This window comes from Lutra lutra, chromosome 6 (assembly GCF_902655055.1).
Source record: "Lutra lutra chromosome 6, mLutLut1.2, whole genome shotgun sequence".
NCBI lineage: Eukaryota > Metazoa > Chordata > Mammalia > Carnivora > Mustelidae > Lutra > Lutra lutra.
In genome coordinates, this window is record NC_062283.1 from 29,718,944 (window position 1) to 29,741,182 (window position 22,239).

The window sequence follows — 22,239 nt, forward strand, 5'->3', positions numbered from 1 at the left end:
CAAGTAACCACGTATGTTCCTCACTTTAGAGAAATAATAACACACTAATACCTTTTGTTTTTCCAACAGGTTTCAAAGAACAGCCCTTTTGGGCATTTGGAGAATATGTAAATAAGGAACAAGAGAGTGACTAAAAATGAGAAATGCTGAAGCAAAAGGAAGCTGCTTCCACACACCAGTTGATTTGCCCATAGTTCTTTTATTGACACTTTCATTGTTACAAAGGGAAGGATATTGAGGATGCAGAAAGGAAAGCCATGCATACAAGGGAACATAGCATCACTTTAGGTCTCAGGAAGCAGTGAGCATCTGATGGGTCTTTGGGGAAATCGGAAAAGGGGAAATCCAATAAAGACATAACATAACTTAGAGACAAAAAGACAAAGAAATTCAACATCTTCCTGGAATCACAGTAGAGAGGCTAAATGAGGTTTTCATTACTTTTCAGGGATCATAAAGCTCTGGGGGAAAAGAGGCAGGAAGAACTAATTCTTCAGAGAATTACTAGGTTCACAGAATGAATAAGTAGAATTAGAAAGCCATTGACAAATATGAGGAAACAGCTGTGTTTAGGTTTTGGCAGGTGGGCAGGGAGTAGTACTAATGCCATAAAGCAGCCATTTATTGAATCACAGCTACTATATGCCAAAAACCATGCGAGGATTTAACAGAGTGATCCCTAATTATTGCAGCAACCCTATAAGGTAGGTAACGTCGTTGCCGTCATCGTCGTCATCATCATTATTTCAGTCCTCTAGAGGAGGACACTGGACTACAGGTTAAGTAGCTTGTCCTGTCCCAGCAAGTGGCAGGGTTGGGAAAGGGACCTCAGTGTCCCAGGCTCTGAAACCAAAGTGTTTTCCACATCCTGACTTCTCCACACTACAAATTTTAAGAGGAGTTGGGTGAGGGTGACTTGGGAGTTTACAAGGTCCCAGTGAAGGTTAAAGAACAATAAGGAGATTCAGATCTGAACAGGATAACTTCTAAATTTCACAGAATTATTGGATCTTGCCCCTAGAATTTCCAGGGAATGGAGAGAAAGTGGGAAAGAAGCAGCGAAGATGGTGGGAAGTAATTTTGATTGGGGGATTTCTTTGAGAAAGGGAAATGGAAGGGAACAGTCAGGCCCTACAGTGGATCCTAGACAGCAATCCGGTAGTTGGGGTGGACCTGGGGCCTGACGTCGCAAACCATGCCAAGAAGTTGGGCCAAGACGCGTTCTCGGTTTCTCTGCTGAGAGCTCTGCATGCCCTGCACCTGGCGTCTTGTAGCCTGTTCCACCTCAGCCGACAGGTTCCCCTGGGAGCCCATGGCCTGGGGGGATTGGGAAAGGGATAGAAGAGAGAAAGGTAAAAGCAGAAACAGAGAAAGAAGGGTCCAGGCAGGTGGAGAGGAAGATCCTGGAGCAAGGCCAGGAAGAAAAGCCCTTGTCAAAACCACCCCCATCCCATGGAAATAGCCAGACACCAAAGAAAGCAACACAATTCTCCTTCCTTTGAGACTTGACATGCAACTTCATCCTAAAACAGACTGTAAAACCCCCACCACCTCACTATATGTGACCATAAAACTCTGCCTTTCACCCCAAATGACATTATACTCCACACAGATGGTGGCAATTCCCCCCAAAAGCTGTACAAGTCTTTCAAATGTCTCAGATTCTCTTCGTTATCACTCTTCTTTATCAATAACATGGCCCCTGCTAAGGGTCCCCTTCAGCCCTTTACCACCTTATTTTCTTGTACAGTCACCCTGTCCACACCTTATCAGATACACCCACCAACTTGCACCCTGGAGTCCCTTCTCAACTGTCCCACAACTCACCGCCTGCTGCTTGCTCTGAAATTCCTGCTCCCGCTCTCTACGGTACTGCTCCACCTCCATCTGTGCCTCCTCCTTCGCCTGCTTCAGACGCCGGGCCTTCCCTGGAAGCAGAAGAAAGAACAGAGGGTGGGGGTAGACCCCCTCACAAAACAAGATAGTAGTGGTCATTCCTTTCCAGAAAGTTTTTCTGCCTTCTCTCAGCCAACCAGGTACTAGATTCTAACACCCACCCATTTCTTTCCTCCTAATCAGCCATCCCAGCCCCAGCTTCCTCCCCACCAACCTTGGATTTTCCCAGGGACTGGAAGGTTTATTGTCCCCCCCCCCCTTGCAATTTTCTTTCCAGACTCCTAAGGGAGAGTGGAGGAGACTCACTCTTTCTGGCATCTGCCACCTTCTCAGCCGCCCGCTTCTCGGCTTGCAGGAGCTGCTGGATACCCTGGGACTGACTGGCCATTTCTGTCGTTATGGCTGATGATGTTTTGGATGCTACTAAGGTACCAGATGGCTCCTCCCCCCCACCCCCAATACACACACACACATACACCGCCTACTTCTCTTCCACCAGCTCCTTGCTGCAGTCCTCCACTACCCATGGGTCTTAGTGCTCCCCTTTTCTGCTCAGCCTTCCGCACCGGTGTCTCCCCCAAACTGATCCTCCATTGATGGCTGGCCTCTTCTCCCAGGTCTACACTGGCAGTACCCAGAAGGACCACCTGGGAGCAGCAGAGACCAGGCCCAAAGCTGTCTGGCACCATCGCAGCAGGTGCAGGGTTTTCCCGGTCAGAAAGTCCAGGAGTGGGGACAGGACCAGAGAGGAGTGAGAAGGAGACGCAGAGGGACTGAAAATGGACTGAGAAGGTAAGGAAGTCAACATGTGTCACGTATTGGGAGAAGAGGATGGTGGGTTTCCCTGAATTCTTCCTACTTCTCTTCCCCTCTTTTTTTCACTCCCTCCCGTTTCCATCTCCCTTTATCTTTCCCAAGTCTAAATTTCTGCATCCATTTCGTTTGCCTTCTCCTACGGTTGTTTCTTTATGTCTTTACACATGTCTTTTTTTATCTAGCCCTATTCTTGGCCTCGTCGTGGTTTTCCATTTTCACTATGACTTTTAATCCTTCTTCTCGCCCCTGTTTTCTCTCTCTTATCATCTTCTACCTCTGAACCATCTCCTCTCTCTTCCCAGTTGGGGGAGGAGAGAATAAATCTTTAAATCGGCCTTTTTACTCTCCCATGCTGGTCTCCTTTTCCTCGTTTGTCGTCCAGTCTTCCGGTTTCAGGCGGACCCTTTATCCTAAGTTCCCAAGTTCCCCACCCGAGACCAGACTGAGGAAACACACACACCTCGCCCCTCGGAGAGAGACGACATCCGGTAACGAGTTCATTTCCGTCCTTTACAGGCGTCTCGGCTTGCGCCATTTCCGCCAGCCTAGAGTGTCCCCGCCCTTCCCGCCTCCCTTCCTCGAAGCGTTTTAAACACAGGCCTCGGGCCTACAGCTCTGGGGGTACTTAGGGGGGCGGGGGGGGGGCAGGTCTGATGAGTAACCCCTCCCCCCAGGTCCCAGAGGGAGAAGCCTCCACATCTGTCTGCCGGGTACATCATATTCCATTTCTAGATTATTATTTGAAATTATCTGTGACTTTTAAATTCAGATTTCTGTTGATAAATATTTTCCCCATCATTCTTTGTCTTTTTCAAAGTCTCCTATTAAAAATTATCTGGGCTAATGAACCTCAAAGCAATTACCCTTTTCTCAAATTTTACGTTAAAAAATCTGTGACCCAAGCCCCCTTCAAATTTTTTTTCAAACCTAGCATCTGGCTGAGGGATGAGAGTTAGGAGAGACCTCATCTCTTGCTGAAGATGTAGGAAGAAGGGGGGCCGAAGGGAGGAACAAGACGGGATGTTAGGGGCGGCGGGGGAGGGACCAGGCCACGCTGGGGCCCTGACAGCTGCCTTTTTTTTCCTTTTTCCTCAGCCCAAGACTTCCATGGCCTCCACTACCCGTCGCCAACGCCGAGAACGTCGCTTCCGTCGTTACTTGTCTGCAGGACGGCTGGTCCGGGCCCAGGCCCTCCTCCAGCGACACCCAGGCCTCGATGTAGACGCTGGGCAGCCCCCACCACTGCACCGGGCCTGTGCCCGCCACGATGCCCCCGCCCTGTGCCTGCTGCTTCGGCTTGGGGCTGACCCTGCCCACCAGGACCGCCACGGGGACACGGCGCTGCACGCTGCTGCCCGCCAGGGCCCTGATGGTGAGTTTTCCTGGTGGGGAACAAGGTCGTGAGCCACAGACAGACCGCAAATGAGATGAAGGCCAGCAGCTGAAAAATAAGCTAGTTGTGCCTGGGATGGTAGTTGACCCCGTTGGCATTTGTGACTTTATATTACTGAGCTACCATTGTCGGAAGAACCCAACATTCTCAAAACAGCAGCTCAAATTTCACAGCTTATAAGATTATAGCTCCTTTGTCTCTTGACTGGTTGTTTGCCTGCAGTGCAAAAAGTAAGATAGAGGTTAGGTTCTGCAGTTCTATTGCCTGGGTTCAAATCCCCGTGCCACACTTAACAGCCGTGTATTCTTGGGCTATTTACTAAACTTCTCTGAGGCTTAGTTTGCCCTCATGCAGAATAAAATAACAACAGTTCTCACTATGTCCCAGCACTTCTCACAAAACAGCCCAGTTAATCCTCATAACAATAAGTACTAATATTATCCCCTGTTTCTCAGATGAGGAATTAGAATCCAGGCAGCCTAGCTAAATCATCTGTGCTCTTAACAACTGTCTTACCCTGTGTGATACATTATAGAATTACACAGTGATAGCGCCCATGTTCAAAACACCCGTGCTGTATCATATATTTTGATGATGCAATATGTAATTAGAGCACATGGCATGTGATTAGCACACAGTAGATGTTGGCCAGTAGTGTTCCTGTTATCAACAGATCCGTACTCCCTTCACCGTCCTCTCTGCAACTCAAAAACACTAAGACCCAAACATTTTTCACCAGACTCGTTTGGTGAGAAAAACTAACCTGAACTAAAGCGAGACTATCTGTGAGTCATTTTCATCCTACAGATGTCAATGTTCATACATTTCTCCACAGAAACATTCATGTGTTTGATTATTGGAGCAGCCCAGGCCCTCCCCAGCTACTGAATATACAGTGTATGTACTTTCAGATCAGGTCTACCAAATCCCAAAAACATCTGAGTTCTTAAAAACCTTTGACACTGAGGGTTTCAGATGGGGACCTATTGACAATGGACACAGCTTTGTAGAGGTAGCAGCCCTTAGGAAAATAAAACCCTCTGGCAATTTTCCCCTGCTAGAGATTTTCCTTCTAAAGTAAGAACAGTAGAGGAAAATCCCCAGGTTGGGATGAACAACCCAGTTTGATTGCTACTATTACCATCTTCTAGCTCCCCAGCAGAAACCCCTCTTACCCCCAAAACTTTCCCCACATAGGAAAAAAAAAAAACCTTTAATTCCCTTTAATATAGTAAGATAGGCTGGCATATTCAGATTTTTTAAAAACCAAAAACTTAAAATGAGGAGGTTTGCAAAATGTAGGCATCTAATTTGACAGCTGACATTAAACATGGCAAGAGAGCAGAGAACCCTGTGGCAGATTTCAGACCTCCTCCAAGTTCAGACTCTACCACCTATAGGCTGTGTACCAGGGACATGCAGCTTAACTTCCATGTGCCCAATTTTAATCCCTTTTTTTAATTATTATTTTTTTTAATTTTTTAACTTGCCTCTCTAAATGGAAGTTGTGACAAGTAAATGAGGCAAGCACTTGGTACAGGTTTGGCACCCACCAGATGAAAAGTATTGTTATTTTTATTCTTATACTACCCAATTATGGCTTTTTGAGGAATAAAAATCTCTCTCATAGTAGGATCTTCCTTCATTTTATTGACATCTAAGAAGCATATGAGATCGATACTATTATCCAATTACAGATGAGGAAATTAGGGTCTTGAAGGTTCAGGAACTTCCTGAAATATCCTAGCCAACAGGTTGTCTTCCTAAGGGGGGCCTGCCCTCAGTTCCCAACCAAGCCCTGGTATCTTCTCAGACCTTACTTATTCTGTTCCCTGACAGCCCTGCCACCAGGTGGCCTTATGGCTCTTCGGTAGAGTGACCCATCTCATTCAGTTTGGAGCTTCTTTAGAGACCGTTAGGTCTTAAAATGCAAATCCGTTCTTTGAACAGATGAAATGACCCAGGATCCCCTGAGGAAAGGGAGGTTTTTCCCCCTTTCCCAAGTTAGGTGCAAGGGGTGAGGCAGTTCCTGCTGGATTGACTGGGCTATGTGGTCATAACCAATGAGATGCCAATGAATGGCTTTCGGTAACTTCCTTTTGGGACCCGTCACCTCCTGGGGAAGTGGTCTTAGGTGTCAAAGACCCTCGTATAAACATACCTTAGTCAGACAATAACCATTCTCTACACACAACAAGAACTAGTGAACACTAAGAAATGATAGGTCATTTTCTCACAGTCTTTGCAAAAAGAAGAAAGTCCAAAGGCAGCCTGGTATTTTTTTTTTTTTTTAATGTCACATTGAGTGCACTTCTGCTCTGCGCCAGCACAGTACCAGACCTCTACCACCCGTTACTCACTTTGAGCTGCACAGTAGGAGTAAGCTGTGGCCCTGTTTTGCAGATAGCTGAGCTGTCTGGTTTATGTTCCGTTTGCCTTTCCAGCCTTTCCTACCATAGCACAACCACAAACCTGCAGCTCCAGCTATGTAGCTCTGTCTTCAGTGACCCCAAACGTGTTTTTCACAAGACTGCCTGTCTCTTACCTGTTGCCTTCCCATCCACCTGATTTTTACTTTGCTAAGTTATCCTCCCTTCCCAGCCCAACATAAGCCCCACCTCCTCCTTGAAGCCCTCTTTGACCACCCCCCCTTACCTTTTCTTCCTCCATGCCTCAGTCAATCATCACTCAATATAAGCTTCCAGTATTGGTGTCTTTCAAAAATGTGTTGTGCCAGTTAGTGTGAACTTCCCTTTAAGGTAGAAATCACGTCTCAAAATGGAGAGGGGAAGAGCAGTGCTTCTGTCACTAAGGCAAAGTACATGTTTACTTCAGATTTTTTTTCATACATATTTTTCCTAATATAAAAGTACACCATACTAATTAAAGAGCACTGGGAAGTCGATCTGTACTGCTAAACTGATGATAAAGGTGACATTTCAAATCACCAGAGGGCAGCAAGCTATTTAATAAACAACCTTGAAGTATTTGGCCCATCTGAGGAACAGTCCTACTGACTCAAAAGTACAGCTGCTTAAAGATCTAAGTGTGGGGGTACCTGGGTGGCTCAGTGGGTTAAGCTGCTGCCTTCGGCTCAGGTCATGATCTCAGGGTCCTGGGATCGAGTCCCGCATCGGGCTCTCTGCTCGGCAGGGAGTCTGCTTCCCTCTCTCTCTCTCTCTCTCTCTCTCTCTGCCTGCCTCTCTGTCTACTTGTGATCTCTCTCTGTCAAATAAATAAATAAAATCTTTAAATTAAAAAAAAAAAGATCTAAGTGTGACAGGAAGGGTTTGTACCAAATTCATGGGAGGAGTTTCCTCTGGGGAGGGGAATAAAATTTAGAAGGCAGCATCAGAGAAATCTTTAGTTTTATCTATGGTAGTTTATTTCTTGAGGACAAAATAATGTTGCAAAAATTACAGAACAGTAACATACCTTGTGGAAGAAATAGGAGTGCTTATTGTACTATACTTTCTACATTTTTTTTTAATTTTTTCCTTTTTATTTATTTGATAGAGAGAGAAATCACAAGTAGGCAGAGAAGCAGGCAGAGAGAGAGACAGGGAAGCAGGCTCCCCGATGAGCAGAGAACCTGATGTGGGGCTCGATCCCAGGACCCCGAGACCATGACCTGAGCTGAAGGCAGAGGCTTAACCCACTGAGCCACCCAGGCGCCCCAACTTTCTACATTTTTTTAAAGACTTTATTTATTTATCTGAAAAAGAGCACAAGCAGGGGGAGCAGTTGGCAGAGGGAGAAGCAGGCTCCCCACTGAGCAGGGAGCTCTGTACAGGGCTTGACCTCAGGACCACGATCCAAGCATAAGGCAGATGCTTAACCAACTGAGCCACCCAGGCGCCCCTACATTTTTTAAGATAAATAAGAAGATAGTAGAAAAAAACCACAAGAGGATATTTTTATAATCTTAGGGGGGAGAAAGCCTTTCTAAGGATGCAGTAAAGCCAAAGGCTATAAAAGAAAATATTGATATGGATTTAACTACATAAAAACCTTTCAAAGATGGGAGAAATTATTTACAAATACTTGACACAGGGGGTGATATCTATAATATATAAAGAATTCTCTTGTCTACATATATAATATCTAGGAGAAAAGTAGGCAGAGAATATGAACAGGTCATTCACAAATGAAGTAAAGAGCCAGGGGCGCCTGGCTGGCTCAGTCACCAGAGCCTGTGACTCTTATCTCAGGGTCGTGAATAGAGATTACTTAAAAATAAAATCTTTTAAAAAAAAGAAAGAAAAAGCCAAAGAACATATAAAGTACAGTAAATTTCATTAATAAGATCATTTTTTTCATATATCAGATGAGCAAGATTAAAAGGGTTGTTTGATGATAATCTTGGTAAAGGACAACAGAGGCATTCTTATATTCTCTGTAGGAGTATATGTTGGCACAAATTTGAGAGCAGTTTGGTAAAATCGCTCATGTCCTTTGACTCAGAAATTCCACTTCTGATAATGTACCCCACAGAAATACTGTAAGGAGTCTACAAAGACAAATGTAGGAGGCCGAACATTTTTGGAAACAAAGTCTATTGACTGGGCGTGGGGAGACGTTTGTTTCATACACATAGCGGAACACTACATGGTCATAAAAAAGAATGAGGTAGACTGTGTACGCTCCTGTGGAAAAGTACAAATGAGATGGGAGGTGAAAAAAGCAAGTTGCCAAACAAAACATATAGCATGATGACATATCTCTGAAAAAAGTCATCCTGTGTATGCATTTGTACCCAGACAGGACCGGAAGGGACCATAGCAAACCGTTAACAGTGATTAAATGTATTCTTCGTTCTTTAAAAAGAAAATTTTCTCATTAGTTATATCCCTTTCATATTGAAACATTAACCAGGGGTGCCTGGGTGGCTTAGTCAAGCATCTGCCCTCGGCTCAGGTCATGATCCCAGGGTCCTGGGAGGGAGCCCCACATCAGGCTCCCTGTTCAGTGGGAAGCCTGCTTCTCCCTGTCCCACTCCCCTGCTCGTGTTCCCTCTCTTGCTGTCTCTCTCTGCCAAGTAAATAATAAAATCTTTTTAAATTTTTTAAATAAAATACTAACCAAATAAGATTGGAGGACAGCCATCCATAGTCTTACCACCCAGAGACTAAGGTTTTTACATATTTTTTTCTAGTCTGTTTTTTTTTTTTCAACCATAGGATTTGGTCTCTTCTTTTACACAGTTGTGGTTGAATCGTATGTATAGTTTCATAGCCAGCTTTTTCCACACACGAACATTTTTAGGGGTTATTGAATATTCTGTACCATATTTTACTTACAATGTTTTATAGTCCTTAAAACCCATGAATTTAAAAACCTGTGCAAGCCTGAACACACACCTATCCTCGTACCTGCTGTGAACTGTAGTGGGGAGTAAGCAGTTGAAAGACAGGACTAGGTATTTGCTGGGTGGGACAGGTGGAGAGGGCTGGTGACAGGTCACATCAGTGGTAAAGAGAAGTGGCCCCTCCTCCTCTCATCCTGATGGGGTTTAAGCTGGGCAGCACACAAGTGTACCAAGAGATGATGGTGGGGGGCGATGGGCCTTGCCCAGCCAAGATGGGCCCATTGTGTTATCCTACCTTCCTACCTTCCTGGCAGTGACAGGATAACCCTTCCCTTGTCCCATCCCTTTGCCAGGTGGCCAGTACTTGGCAGCACCACAAAGTAAAGATTTAAGGACTGGCCGCCCATTTCCTCCTGCCCTAAGGAGAGAAAGTAGGTCCACAGGAAGGGAGGGTGCCTCACTCACCTTCCTCTGTCCCAGGAGTGAAAGAGGTGCTTGGTGGCCATAGGGGGTGGGCTGGGCCAGGGGTAGAGTGCCAGGCTGGCCGTAAAGTGGGCAGCATGGCCTTCAGCTGATGCTAGAGTGGATGCAGTGAGGTCAGGGCTCAGGAAAGAGGAGAGTTCAGGAACATCAGTCCTTCTTTTTACCACTACCCTCCTGTCAGCCAGCACCTGGGTGGGACCCTCTATCTCAGCCCCTTTCTCCTGCCCTAGATCAGTAGTCAATTTGGAAAGAGCTTGCTTTGCTGCGGAGAACATATCTGTGGCTTAAACTTGTTGCTGGTGTAGACCCTCTACCTCCCCACCCCTCTCCCAGAATGCGCTGTATGAGGTTGGCTGAGAGAAATTCCCCTCCCTGAAAACATTTATTTTACTCAGTTTATTGAAAAGTGATCTGAAATGGTTCCTGTTCTTTATTTATATATTTATAATGGTGCAGAGTAAAATTTTCAGTTATTTTACCAGTCTGAAGTATAGCTTTGGGTCAGAAACACACAGTAAGAGTTGTAAAGTGACAATATTTTCAAACCAAAAATGAAATACATAGTTAGAGGTTTTTGACATTGCCCAGGGTGTCTGGAGGCAGGCTGGAAAATGTCATTTAACACAGTAGAACTCCTAGGACACTAAAATAGTTTGTAGGGACTCGGATCAGAATATTTTAAACTACCACGCTTCTCACACATGTGGTAAGCTATCAGTAAATATTTGTCAGTGACAGTGATTTCCTAATACCCAGGAGGCTTCTGTGTGGGCAACCATTTCCATTGCTGTAGGACCAAGGGAATGAGTGACCAGCAGGATTCAAGATGGCAGCCGTGTCAAGGAATAGGAGTCCCAGCTAATTTCTGCTCCCTGCTCTCCCACCAACAGCCTACACGGACTTCTTCCTGCCACTACTGAGTCGCTGCCCTTCTGCTATGGGAATAAAGAATAAGGATGGGGAGACCCCTGGGCAAATTTTGGGCTGGGGACCCCCCTGGGATTCTGCTGAAGAGGAGGAGGAGGAGGCCTCTAAGGAGCGGGAATGGAGGCAGAAGCTGCAGGGAGAGCTGGAGGATGAGTGGCAAGAGGTCATTGGGAGATTTGAAGGTGAGGAATCCATTCCCATCCACAGCTGCCCTTCTTCCCCTTGACTGCTTTTCTGTACCCACCGCATGCATGTTCCTGCTGGCCTCCTGTACCCCCTTCCTCTATACTGCCTTCCCCTCTTGACTGTCACCTCCTCAACAGCATTTCCCAGCCACCCCAATCCTGCCCTCCCAAACAGATGATGCCTCCCATGAGACCCAGGAGCCCGAGTCCTTCTCAGCCTGGTCAGAGCGCCTGGCCCGGGAGCATGCACAGAAGCACCAGCAGCAGCAGCGCGAGGCAGAGGGAGCCTGCCGACCCCCACGGGCTGAGGGCTCCAGTCACAGCTGGCAACGGCAGGAGGAGGAACAGCAGCTCTTCCGAGAGCGAGCCCGGGCCAAGGAGGAAGAACTGCGTGAGAGCCGAGCCAAGAGGGCACAGGAGGCTCGTGGGGACCGAGGGCCAGAGCCAGCCAGGGCTGGGCCCAGAGCAGAACACCCAAGAGGAGCAGGGAGGGGTAGCCTCTGGCGCTTTGGCGATGTGCCCTGGCCTTGCCCTGGAGGAGGGGACCCCGAGGCCATGGCCGCAGCCCTGGTGGCCAGGGGCCCCCCCTTGGAGGAGCAGGGGGCCCTGAGAAGGTACTTGAGGGTCCAGCAGGTCCGCTGGCACCCTGACCGCTTCCTGCAGCGATTCCGAAGCCAGATTGAGACCTGGGAGCTGGGCCGCGTGATGGGGGCTGTGACGGCCCTTTCTCAAGCCCTGAACCGCCATGCGGAGGCCCTCAAGTGACCCCAGAGAAAGAGTGAGAAACTGCAGGGAATGCAGCCTTAGAGGCAGGGCAGTAGTGAGGGGAAGGTCAGGTATGGGGACGACGAGGAAGAGGCTGATGCTACGCAGCGAAGGATAGGGGGTGGGAGCGAAACTTGTAATGAGTGGGAGTGGGGAGGATATGGGCCACCACCACTGCTCCTTGACTCCTCCATTTCCTAATAAGACCTGGTTCCACATCTCACTCCTGGTGTCTCCTCTGCCTTTTTCCATTGCTGTGGTTTTCATCATACATGACATCTCCTTTCCCACCCCGCCTGCCAGAACCCGCAGCTCCTACACACCTGCAACACGCACGTACACACTGAGATGGGCTCTCAGCTGGAGCCAAGAAGGCCCTGCTTGCCCAGCCACAAAGGCAGCTCTGAGAAGACCCAGTTTGCCCACCAGTCACCACTCCCTGCACTGTGCTCCTCTACTGTCAGTGACTGGAGAAATAGACATGAACAGAGACGAAAAAAGGAACAAAACCAGTTTCCCTCCTCTCACCAGTTCCCCAGCCAGAACCACATCCTCCTCCCCACTGAATACCCCCTCCCCCAACACAGGGCTTTCCCTTTGCTGAGTCACTGAATGATCTGAGTTGGGGGCAGCTGGAGCTGGGGGCCATGAGGAGGTTGTGGGAGGATGGGATAGAAGTAGAATGGACAGAGGAAGAGCCCTGTGGGGGAGTGGAATTTCGGTTGCTAAAATTAGGAGCAGGGGAAGGAGGTGGAAAGAGCCAAATTATGTAACCTGGATTGTCTGTTCTTGGGCAACCAGGGATCCACACCCAAGGCCGTCTCCCCTCTAGCTCCTCAATCCTAGGTCTCCTCCAGAGCCCCAGTCCTCTCCAGCTTCTGCCACTCTCCCACACCTAGGCTTTATCTCTGGGCAGTCTAGACTTGGCCTTCCAGATACACCCCTTTTGCTGAAGTCGAGGAAAAGGTCCTGAGGGGCAGTGGGAGGGGATCTGGCACCATCCCTTTCACTGTTCCATACTCAGTCTACACTCGGGCTCCCCGCAACGGGGAGAGGAAGTTGCAGAAGATGCCACTGCCATCCTCCAGGACATAACAGGGAACTCCACGAAAAGAAAAGAGTTACAGGCATGCGTTGGTGTGTGCAATCTACACGCGTCTACAACAGAGAATCTTAAGAATCAGAAACGAATTTTTTAGGTGTGGAGCCCTGGTGTACTCAAGAGCACCCAGAGGGCGGTAGAGCATAAAGAGGGAAGCCTGTGGAAGCAGGGGAACATGGGGTGGGCCTGAGACCTTGGGAGAAGACAGCCAGGAGATGGAAGGCCTCCCAGGGACCAGGCATCTGTTCAGGGTCAGGAGGAGGAAGGGCTGGTGAGAAAGATCCTGTGAGAGGAAGCTGCTGTGATTCAGAGAAGAGCCTGCGAGCTGTGAGCAACCCAGGCGTCCGGTTCCTCTCACAGGCCGGAGATTTCGGAAGTGGCATGCAAAGAGCCCAGGTTTGGAGTTGGGGGGAGTTGGGGTTAGGATCCCTAAGCTGGGGGTTGAGAGATAAGCAACAGAAACCTCTGGTGTCCAAATTTGCTCCTCCATCCAGCAAATTTTTCTCTGGTTTTGAAGCGCATCATTTCCACTCTGCAAGAGTTACATAAAACCAAATCAAAATAAGCCCTGATACCCGGCCCCCAAACCACCTTCTTTTCAACGTCCCTCCCTGGTGTCTGGCCCCCAGCCCTCTTGGGGGTTCCCCTGAGATGAGGGCTGTTCACTTTCTCTGACCACAGGGTTTCCGCTTCTGTGTCTCTTGTTTCCTAGGCTGATAAAAATACTGAGCCCTAGAGGCCCTGGCTTCCTCTGACCCCCCGGGGCCAGGCAGCAGGCATCCTGTCCACCGTGGTGGGGGCAGGGAGGGGGGCCCAGGGATCCCCAAGGGATGACTCAGTGCCTACTGTGAAACACTGGGGAGGTGTGAATGTGTGCATCTGCTCTCGAGAGCTGGAACGAGGAATCAATTCTTGGTGAAGGATGACGTGCTGGGGTTCAGTTAGAAAAACAGGATTAGGGAACAAGACCAGTAAGATCAAAAAGGGTCAATTGGAGGATTGGGCTTGGGGCTAGTTTGAGTTAAGCTAGGAAAAGGATCTGGGAGGGACTCTATTCAGTGTAGTTCAAATGAGCAACAAGTAGCCTAAAGAGAAATCCAGACTGCTGCAAGTTTGCCATCCAACAGGGGAAGTGAGGTCTATACCTAATTGTCATTCAGGGCATATTGCTGAGTACATGTTGAGGAGTAAGACATAGTGGATACAGAAAAGGGGTGGGGAGGGCGCTGAGCCAGGAGAGGGCATTTGACTGGTGCTGATGAATGGGCAGAATTTCTATGGGTAGAGATGAAGAGACAGGCTCCGTAGACAAGTAAAATGGCTTCAGCTGAGACCAGGAGTCAGAAAACAGTATATTGAGGAAAAGATGAATGTCCTGAGACAGACAAAGCACAGGTGTGAGTAAGCACGTGTTGAAGAGAGGCCCGCAGGAGGCCAAGGTAAAGGGTCTGGGACCTCTTCCTGTGTGTCTTGGTGCTAGTGGCAGCTGTGCAGAAGAGAGGGAGAGAACAGGAGAGTGCTGCAGGGGTTACAGATGAGGAGTAAAGAAGAAAGCAACAATCGATCACTCGTTCTATGAACACCTGCCATGTCAAGCCCTTTCCTAACAGGAGTAATCCTGCCAACAACTGTTCAGAAGATGGGTGGTAGATCTCCATTATAAAGAGGAAACCAGGGGCGCCTGGGTGGCTCAGAGGGTAAAGCCTCTGCCTTCGGCTGGGGTCATGGTCGCAGGGTCCTGGGATTGAGCCCAGAATAGAATCGGGCTCTCTGCCCAGCAGGGAGCCTGCTTCCCACTCTCTCTGTCTGCCTCTCTGCCTACTTGTTTTCTCTCTGTGTGTGTCAAATAAATAAATAAAATCTTTTTTAAATAAATAAATAAGGAGGAAACCAGGGCTCATAAGCATACTGAACTTGCTTAAGGCTGCATGGATAAAACTGCAGATTAACACTAAGCTCATCTTACTCCAAAACTTGTGTACTTTCACTTAGGTCTGAGTACTTCCAAATAGCATTAAAAGAGGAAACAGATCTTAAAAACTTTGAGAGGATAAGTCATTAGCACAAGACAACCGATAGGACAGTGGGAGGAATCTTAGAAGAGGAACCTTAGATGGCTCTGAATTTTGAGCCTAGAGGATTAGAAAGATGATTCCCTAAGCCTAGAAGGAAACACCAAGCTGAAGGGAAAGATAAGGAATTCTATTTCAGTCACTGAAGCAATACATTTTGATTAAGCACAAAATATATTTGATAGGAGCAAAGCAGTCCGCTAGACAAAAGGTTTAAATGAAATATAAAGTCACTGCCCTCATAGAACTTGCAGTCTAATGAGATAAACAATCTATAAGTAACAACTACAGGTCATAAGGGTGGGTGCACCTCCTTAGAGTAATCAAGTGTTCAAGGAAGGCCTCCTGAGTTTGACGTGCTGCCGTAACAGTCAGACGGAGATTTCCAGCAAGCAGGTCAGGAGCCCAAGAGAAAAGTGTGAGCTGGAGGGGTAGATTCGGGCATCATTCCCTTCCTAGTGGACACTGAGCCTCGGAGTGCACAGGATCCTTGCGAGAAGATGACCAGAAGAGCCCCGAAGATGGTCTAAGCAAGAGGAATCAACAAAGGAGGGAGGTGGGGAAGCGGTCAGAGAAGTAGGGCAAGGGAGGGGTGTGCCAAGCAGAGACAGAGCCACATCTAATGTTTCAAAGAGGTCGAGTAGGGGAAGGTTGAAAGATCCTTTGGGTTCAGGAACTAGACAATTACAAATTTTGAGAAAACAGTTTCCACTTACCAGAGGGGCAGAAATCACTTTACATAGGTTGAGGAATGAGTAGGAGGTGAGGAAAGGGAGGTGGTGGGTACAAAGTCATAGAATGGTGAATATGGAAGATAACTAAGAATCATCTCTAGGGCAACCCACGAATTTTACAGATGAGAAAAATGTTACCAGTTCCCAAAAAAGTGGGTAGTCAAGGGGGCTAGTCTCGAGACATCACACAGAAAAGGAAGGTGAGAGATGAAATGGCAGAGAAAAACAGAGTCCAGGGAAAGATTTTTTTCAAGAAATAAAATTGAACATGTTTGTGAAATGAAAGCAGGGTGCACAAAGAGAGAAAGATCCTGAAAATATGAGGGGTGGGGTGGAAAATATAGTAAAAACACAGGAAGTGGAATATAGAGCAAAAGGATCAGCCTTGGACAGGATGAAGAGTCCTTCTTGGAGTCAAAAGAAAAGAAAGATGGGGCATCTGGGTGGCTCAGTCGGTTAAGTGTCTGCCTTTGCATCAGGTCATGACCCTGAGGTCCTGGGATCTAGCCCTGGGCCAGGCTCCCTACTTAGCCCCAAGTCTGCCTCTCCCTCTGCCCCTCCCCCAGCTCATGCTCTCTCTCTCAAATAAATGAAAAAATATATTTTAAAATTAATTTAAATTTACATTTAATTTAAAAAAGGGGGGGGGAGCCTGGGTGGCTCAGTCAGTTAAGCATCTGCCTTCGGCTTGGGTCATGATCTCGGGGTCCTGGGATCAAGTCCCATTTTGGGCTCTCTGCTCAGGGGAGAGTCTGCTTCTTCCTCTTCCTGCTGTTGCCCCTGCTTGTGCCTGATCACTCTCTCTCTCTCTTGCTCTGTCTCTCAAATAAATTTAAAAAAATTATTTTTAAGTAAATAAGGGGCGCCTGGGTGGCTCAGTGCGTTAAAGCCTCTGCCTTTGGCTCAGGTCATGATCCCAGAGTCCTGGGATCGAGTCCCGTGTTGGGCTCTCTGCTCAGCAGGGAGCCTGCCTCTCTGCCTGCTTCTCTGCCTACTTGTGATCTCTGTCTGTCAAATAAATAAATAAAATCTTTAAAAAAAATAAAAAATAAAATACAAGTTGTATTCAAGTTTCTTTTAAAAAAAAAAGATTACATGTAAATAAAGTGAAGGAAAAAGAAGGAAGTGAAGAGATCAGCTTGGGTGGCCTTATGAAGCTCAATGAAATAGATGACAGCTTCACCAACTGAGAGTAAAGAGGTAAAATTGAGGTGTAAGAAGCACAGAGATTTAGAATATCACCTGCAGGAGTAGAACATCGAATCAAGAAAAGAAGATCGAGAAATCCTGAGGGCTCTCTCAGGTTGGATGGCCAGAATGAGCAGAAGACCCCTTCTGGTGACATGACTCTCCTGCAGTGTGTGGCAGCCTAGGAGAAAGCCCCAAGAATAAGACCATTGAGTTTATCCAAAACAAGTTTTTCAAGGTCATCTTGGTAGAACACCAAGTGATCCTAAAGTGCTAGTGGGTGGCTCAGTCGGTTAAGCACCTGACTCTCGATTTTGACTCAAGTCATGATTTCAGGGTCCTGAGGTCAAGCCCCACATTGGGCTCTGCCCTGGGCATGGAGCCTGCTTAAGACTCTCTCTCTCCCTCTGCCCCTCCCCCTGCTCACACTCTGTCTAAAAAACAATAATAATAAAAACGAATAAAGTGCTAGTGAAAGTAGCTGAAATGTTTGACCATGCAGTGCAAGTTAAACCAGATGGACAAGGAAAACAAAGAAAGAAGAGGGGTTGGAAGTCTTGGTGAGAATGGAGAAACTAATACGATGGGAGGAAAGAGTGGGGGGGTGAAAAGTGAATGGTGGTTGTGAGAGGGAAAAGTTGGAGCTCAAGATCTCAAAGATGTAGCCCTTTCAAGTGATGCTGAGGTCTGAGATACGACCTTGCTCATGGGTGCCTAAATGGGAGCAGGGAAAGAGGCTGTAAAGCTTTGTAACTGAGAAAGTTGAAGCACTGAGAGGACTGCGTGAGATCATTTTGTGTGGTTTTAAAGTCTCTAAAGATGTTGGTGGGGATGAGATATGGAGAAAAACTGAGCTAGAATTAAAGTTGTTAAGAATGTGATAAAGATGTTGGTAGAGAAGACTGCTGAGCAGATAGGAAGAGCATGGCAAATGCAAAAGGCACAGGCTTCAAGAGAAGAAAAGGAGGTTACCAGTGGTACTGAATAGTGGTGTCTCCTCTGCCCCCTGCCCTTTCTGACTGGGTAGAAGGAAGAGCAGACTTCACCAAAGAGAAAACGAGAAACATTAGGGTAAATCCAGGTTCTATGCCAGAGGAAGAGTCTTTGAAAAATGAGGCAGAGAATTTTAATCTATGCGGAGTTCCACAGCATATTGTGAAATGGATTGGTAGAAGTGTCCTGTGGGGTAAAGAGTCTAATCCAGGGAGGTTAGATCCCAGTGAGAGTTCAGGAGAAGAAAAAGCCTAGAGGGTTTTGCTTCTGGAAACAGGAGTTTGCTCCCTCTGGAATTTAGAATGGAAGGTACATAGTATTTATTATGATGGGAAAAAACATAAATACCTGGAAGAAGGTCATGGGGGAAGCACAAGACAAAGCATGTCTTCCAGTTCTGTGGTTTTAAATTCCATCTTCATGCTGATGACTCCCAGTGTTGTCTCTCTAGCTCTGACCTTGCCTTTGAAAGCCAGACTTCTATCCAACTGCCAAGTGTCTTCTCCACTTGGATGTCTGCCCAATGGATTTAGACTTAACATATTCAAAATTGAACTTTTTGTTCTCCTACTTCATCAGAATCCACATTCCTCCCAGTCTTCCTATCTTCCAACACCCCCCAAAATCCATCCACTCTCTCATAGAGTCCTGACAATTCTACCCTGAAATATATCCCACATTTGTCTACTTTTCTCCATCTTTATGGCTGCCACCATCTTCTCTCCTCCTATTGCTGCCATTGTCTCCTAACTGATGTCCCTGCTTTCATTCTTTCCTCCTACAACCCAGTCTAGACAAGATCTTTTTTTCCTTTTTTTAAAGAGTTCATTTATTTATTTGGGAGAAAGAGTGAGCAAGAGAAAGAAGCATGAGCAGGGGAGTGGCAGACAGAAGAAGTAGTCTCCCCACTGAGCAGGGAGCTGGATGTGGAACTAGATCCCAGGACCCTGGGCTCATGACCTGAGCTGGAGACAGATGCTTAACTGACTGAGCCACCCAGGTGCCCTAGACACAGGATCTTTTAAAAACATAAATCCAGTCACCTCTGCCTCACTCCTCTCTGTCCTCTTCCTCCTCCCCACCCACTTCTCCTCCCCTCTGCCTTTATACACACACATACACACATACGTATATACACCCTCCAAAGGCTTCCCATGGTTGAACAAAAGCCAGATGCTTTATTTCTCTTCGAATGGTCCTGCGTGATCTGCTCCTGCCTCCTCTCTCTGACCTCATCGCCCACCCCGCTCCTGCTCGCTCTCTGTTCCAGCCACATCAGTTCCCTTTCTGTCCCTCAACACCCCCAGCTCATTTCTACCTTCCACCCTTTGCAGTAGCTCTTCCCTTTGCCTGGAATGCTTGTCCCCTAAACCTTCACCTGGTCACTCTTACTTGTCATTTGGGTCTTGGCTTAAATGCCACTTTAGAGAGTACTTCCTGACCACTGTATCTAAAGCAGTTCTCTGCCACTCCTCACGTCCCCTGTATTGTTTCCTCCTAGCACTACTTACTGACTTCTGTATATTTCCTTTCTGCCTTGCCTTACTAGGATGTCTGCTTTGTTTGCCTCTATTTGCTTATTGCCTAGCACAGTGCCCAGCACATAGTAGGCACTTCTTAAGTGGGGGTTTAAAAAAAAACACCTTAAATGAAGAGATGGATGAATAATGGAATAAAACAGGAGAAAGCTCATCTTTAGTTTTGTGGCTTAGATTGGACATGACTTTTGAGTCAGGTTTAACTATAGGGTCGGGTGTGGAGATGAGTTGATTTCAAAATTAGCTGTAGGAAACAAGATTGGGTTAGTTTAGAGGATAAGTTTATTTTCAGACTTATTTATTGGAATGTGTTTAGATTTGAGGTTACCATTGAGTAGTTTGAGTTGCAATTTAGGTTCAGGTTATATTTGAGTTAGGGTCAAAGTTAGTATTAAATCCTAATATAGGGGTGCCTGGGTGGCTTGAGTGTCACATCAGGCTCCCTGCCCAGCAGGAAGCCTACTTTCCCTCTCCCACTCCCCCTGCTTGTGTTCCTGCTCTTGTTGTCTCTCTCTCAGTCAAATAAATAAATATGATCTTTAAAAAAATAAAATAAAATAAATCCCAATATAGGTTTTGAGGCTAAGTTCAAGTCTGAAGCTAATGTCATTACAACGTCATTTAGAGGCCTGAGATTTCACTAGTTTCTCTACATAGCCCACTGTAGAGACTGTATTTCCCTGAGTTTGGGGCACAAGACTCTAGTCATCACCCCTCCCACCCAGGGAAAGCCCCAAACCAACTGCTGGCCTCTCCAAGAAAGAAACCAAATTTCACACAACCTCCGAAACTGAGATTGAAACCAAGATTGGCCCATCTCAAGGAGCGTCCTTCAGCATATCACAAACGCCTGTGACACTGAGCCTCAGCCCAGTTCTTGCCCTCCTTCCTCTCTGCCTCTCATGTCTCCCTACCACTCTTTCACACCTTCCCCTTTCTGTCCCTCAATGCCCGGTCTTCCTCTCTGACCTAAGTTTCTCCCTTTCTCAGTTTCTCATCGTTAATTGCAACACTGTTTTATATTTTAATATAACTGAGGTCTCCTAGTCCATCAGCTCCTATCATTAGAGAGGCAGAAAGAGACAATAGGAAGGAAAAGGAACTCTGGAGAAAGAGAGACATGGAGAAAAGGAAAGGAGCAGAGACCAAAAGGGAAACCAACCGTGATGTAAGAGACAGTAGGTTAAAAGAATAAGAGGAAACCAAACTATAGACCAAAATATTTTTTTAAAGATTTATTTATTTAGGGGCACCTGGGTAGCTCAGTTGGTTAAGCATCTGCCTTCTGCTCAGGTCATGTTCCCAGAGTCCCAGGATCAAGCCCCACATCAGGCTCCCTGCTTGGTAGGGAGTCTGCTTCTCCTTCTTACCTGCCTCCCCCCGCCCCGCTCATGATCTCTCTCTCTCTCTCAAATAAATAAATTAAATCTTAAAAAAAGATTTATTCATTTATTAAAGAGAGAGAGAGCACACACAAGAGCTTGGGGGGGGGGGGACAGAGAGAGTGGGAGAGAGAGAATCTCAAGGCGACTCCCCACTGAGCGTAGAGCCCAATGCAGGACTTGGGACTCAATATCACAACCCTGAGATCATGACCTGAGCCAAAACCAAGAGTTGGATGCTTAATTGACTGAGCCACCCAGGTGCTACTAGAAGAAGATATTTAAAGGGGGCATCTGTGGCCACTCTTCCTCCATCACATCTGCTCAGACCCCACATCTGTAGATTTTGCCTAGAAACTCTCTCGTCCTTTCCATCCTCCTGCTGCTGCCTCAGTCTAAGTGTAAGTTCTTATCATCTCCTTGCCAGGTTATTGCATAAGTTTCCTAACTTGTTTCCACCTTCAGCTTTTCCCTCCAGCCCCTCAACTCCCATACCCCAATCCATTCTTCATGCAGCTTCCGGACTCATTTTTCTGATGTACCAATCTGCGTGAGTCCCTCTCTCACTTAAAAATTTTGGTGACTCCCCATCTTAATTAGAATAAAATCCAAACTTCTTTTCTTGGTTTCAAACCCTTCAGAATGGCGTGCTCAGATCATGATCCTGGGGTCCTGGAATCGAGGCCCACATTGGGCTCCCTGCTCAGTGGGGAGCCTGCTTCTCCCTCTCCTGCTGCCTGCCACTCCCCCTGCTTATGCTCGCCCTCTCTCTCTCTCTCTAATAAATAAATAATAAAATTTATTAATTTAAAATTTATCTTTAAAAAATTAATAAATCCTTCAGAATGTGTTCTCAGTTTACCACACAAGCCTCATCTCCACTCCTTCTATTCGTACCCAAAGTATAAATAAAGTGAAGGAAACAGAAGGAAGTGAGGAGATCAGCTCATATGGCCTTAAGCTCAATGAAATAGATGACAGCTTCACCAACTGAGAGTAAAGAGGTAAAATTGAGGTGAAAGAGGCACAGAGATTTAGAACATCAACTGTAGGAGTAGAACATCGAACCAAGAAAGAAAGATTGAGAAATCCTGAGGGCTCTCTCAGGTTAGATGGCCAGGATGAGCAGAAGGCCCCTTCTGGTGACATGACTCTCCTGCAGTGTGTAGCAATCTAGGAGAAAGCCCCAAGAATAAGACCATTGAGTTTAGCCAAAACAAGTTTTTCAAGGTCATCTTGGTAGAACATCAAGTGATCCTAAAATGCTAGTGAAGGGCTACCTGGGTGGCTCAGTCGGTTAAGCACCTGACTCTCGATTTTGACTCAGGTCATGATTTCAGGGTCCTGAGGTCAAGCCCCACATTGGGTTCTGCCCTGGGCATGGAGCCTGCTTAAGACTCTCTCTCTCTCTCCCACCCGCTCCTGATCTGCTCAAGCTCTCTCTCAACACTTAATAC

At 46.8% G+C, this 22,239-nt stretch overlaps 2 protein-coding genes across 9 annotated transcripts; one reads left to right on the forward strand and one right to left on the reverse strand.

Moving 5' to 3' along the window:
- Nucleotides 1-179: 179 nt before the first annotated feature.
- On the reverse strand, nt 180-2,511 carry ATP6V1G2 (ATPase H+ transporting V1 subunit G2). 3 transcript variants are annotated; one of them, XM_047732977.1, is made up of 3 exons: nt 2,382-2,511; nt 1,828-1,928; nt 180-1,317 (listed from the first exon to the last, which is right to left on the reverse strand). In XM_047732977.1, the coding sequence occupies exons 2-3, from the start codon at nt 1,885-1,887 to the stop codon at nt 1,144-1,146; spliced, it is 234 nt and encodes a 77-aa protein (XP_047588933.1). In that variant the 5' UTR covers nt 1,888-1,928; nt 2,382-2,511; the 3' UTR covers nt 180-1,143. The 3 variants fall into 3 exon arrangements, with proteins under 3 accessions (XP_047588933.1, XP_047588934.1, XP_047588932.1); XM_047732978.1 differs by having other exon boundaries at nt 2,373-2,497; XM_047732976.1 differs by lacking the exon at nt 2,382-2,511 and adding an exon at nt 2,203-2,338.
- A 41-nt stretch (nt 2,512-2,552) lies between these two features.
- NFKBIL1 (NFKB inhibitor like 1) lies at nt 2,553-11,996 on the forward strand. Of its 6 annotated transcripts, none has more exons than XM_047732974.1 (5): nt 2,553-2,688; nt 3,095-3,200; nt 3,808-4,084; nt 10,787-11,005; nt 11,184-11,996. In XM_047732974.1, the coding sequence occupies exons 3-5, from the start codon at nt 3,820-3,822 to the stop codon at nt 11,771-11,773; spliced, it is 1,074 nt and encodes a 357-aa protein (XP_047588930.1). In that variant the 5' UTR covers nt 2,553-2,688; nt 3,095-3,200; nt 3,808-3,819; the 3' UTR covers nt 11,774-11,996. The 6 variants fall into 6 exon arrangements, with proteins under 6 accessions (XP_047588930.1, XP_047588929.1, XP_047588927.1 ...); XM_047732972.1 differs by having other exon boundaries at nt 2,598-2,730; XM_047732975.1 differs by having other exon boundaries at nt 2,621-2,730; nt 3,128-3,200.
- Nucleotides 11,997-22,239: the final 10,243 nt, after the last annotated feature.

Coding starts and splice junctions, on each gene's coding strand:
- ATP6V1G2 (XM_047732976.1), bottom strand. CDS start 2,284: ATGGCCAGTCAGTCCCAGGGTATCCAGCAGCTCCTGCAAGCCGAGAAG. Junction 1,929..2,202: donor GGTGGCAGATGCCAGAAAGA/GTGAGTCTCCTC, acceptor TTCTGCTTCCAG/GGAAGGCCCGGCGTCTGAAG. Junction 1,318..1,827: donor TTCAGAGCAAGCAGCAGGCG/GTGAGTTGTGGG, acceptor CAATCCCCCCAG/GCCATGGGCTCCCAGGGGAA.
- NFKBIL1 (XM_047732970.1), top strand. CDS start 3,366: ATGAGTAACCCCTCCCCCCAGGTCCCAGAGGGAGAAGCCTCCACATCT. Junction 3,423..3,807: donor CCTCCACATCTGTCTGCCGG/GTACATCATATT, acceptor CTTTTTCCTCAG/CCCAAGACTTCCATGGCCTC. Junction 4,085..10,786: donor TGCCCGCCAGGGCCCTGATG/GTGAGTTTTCCT, acceptor TCCCACCAACAG/CCTACACGGACTTCTTCCTG.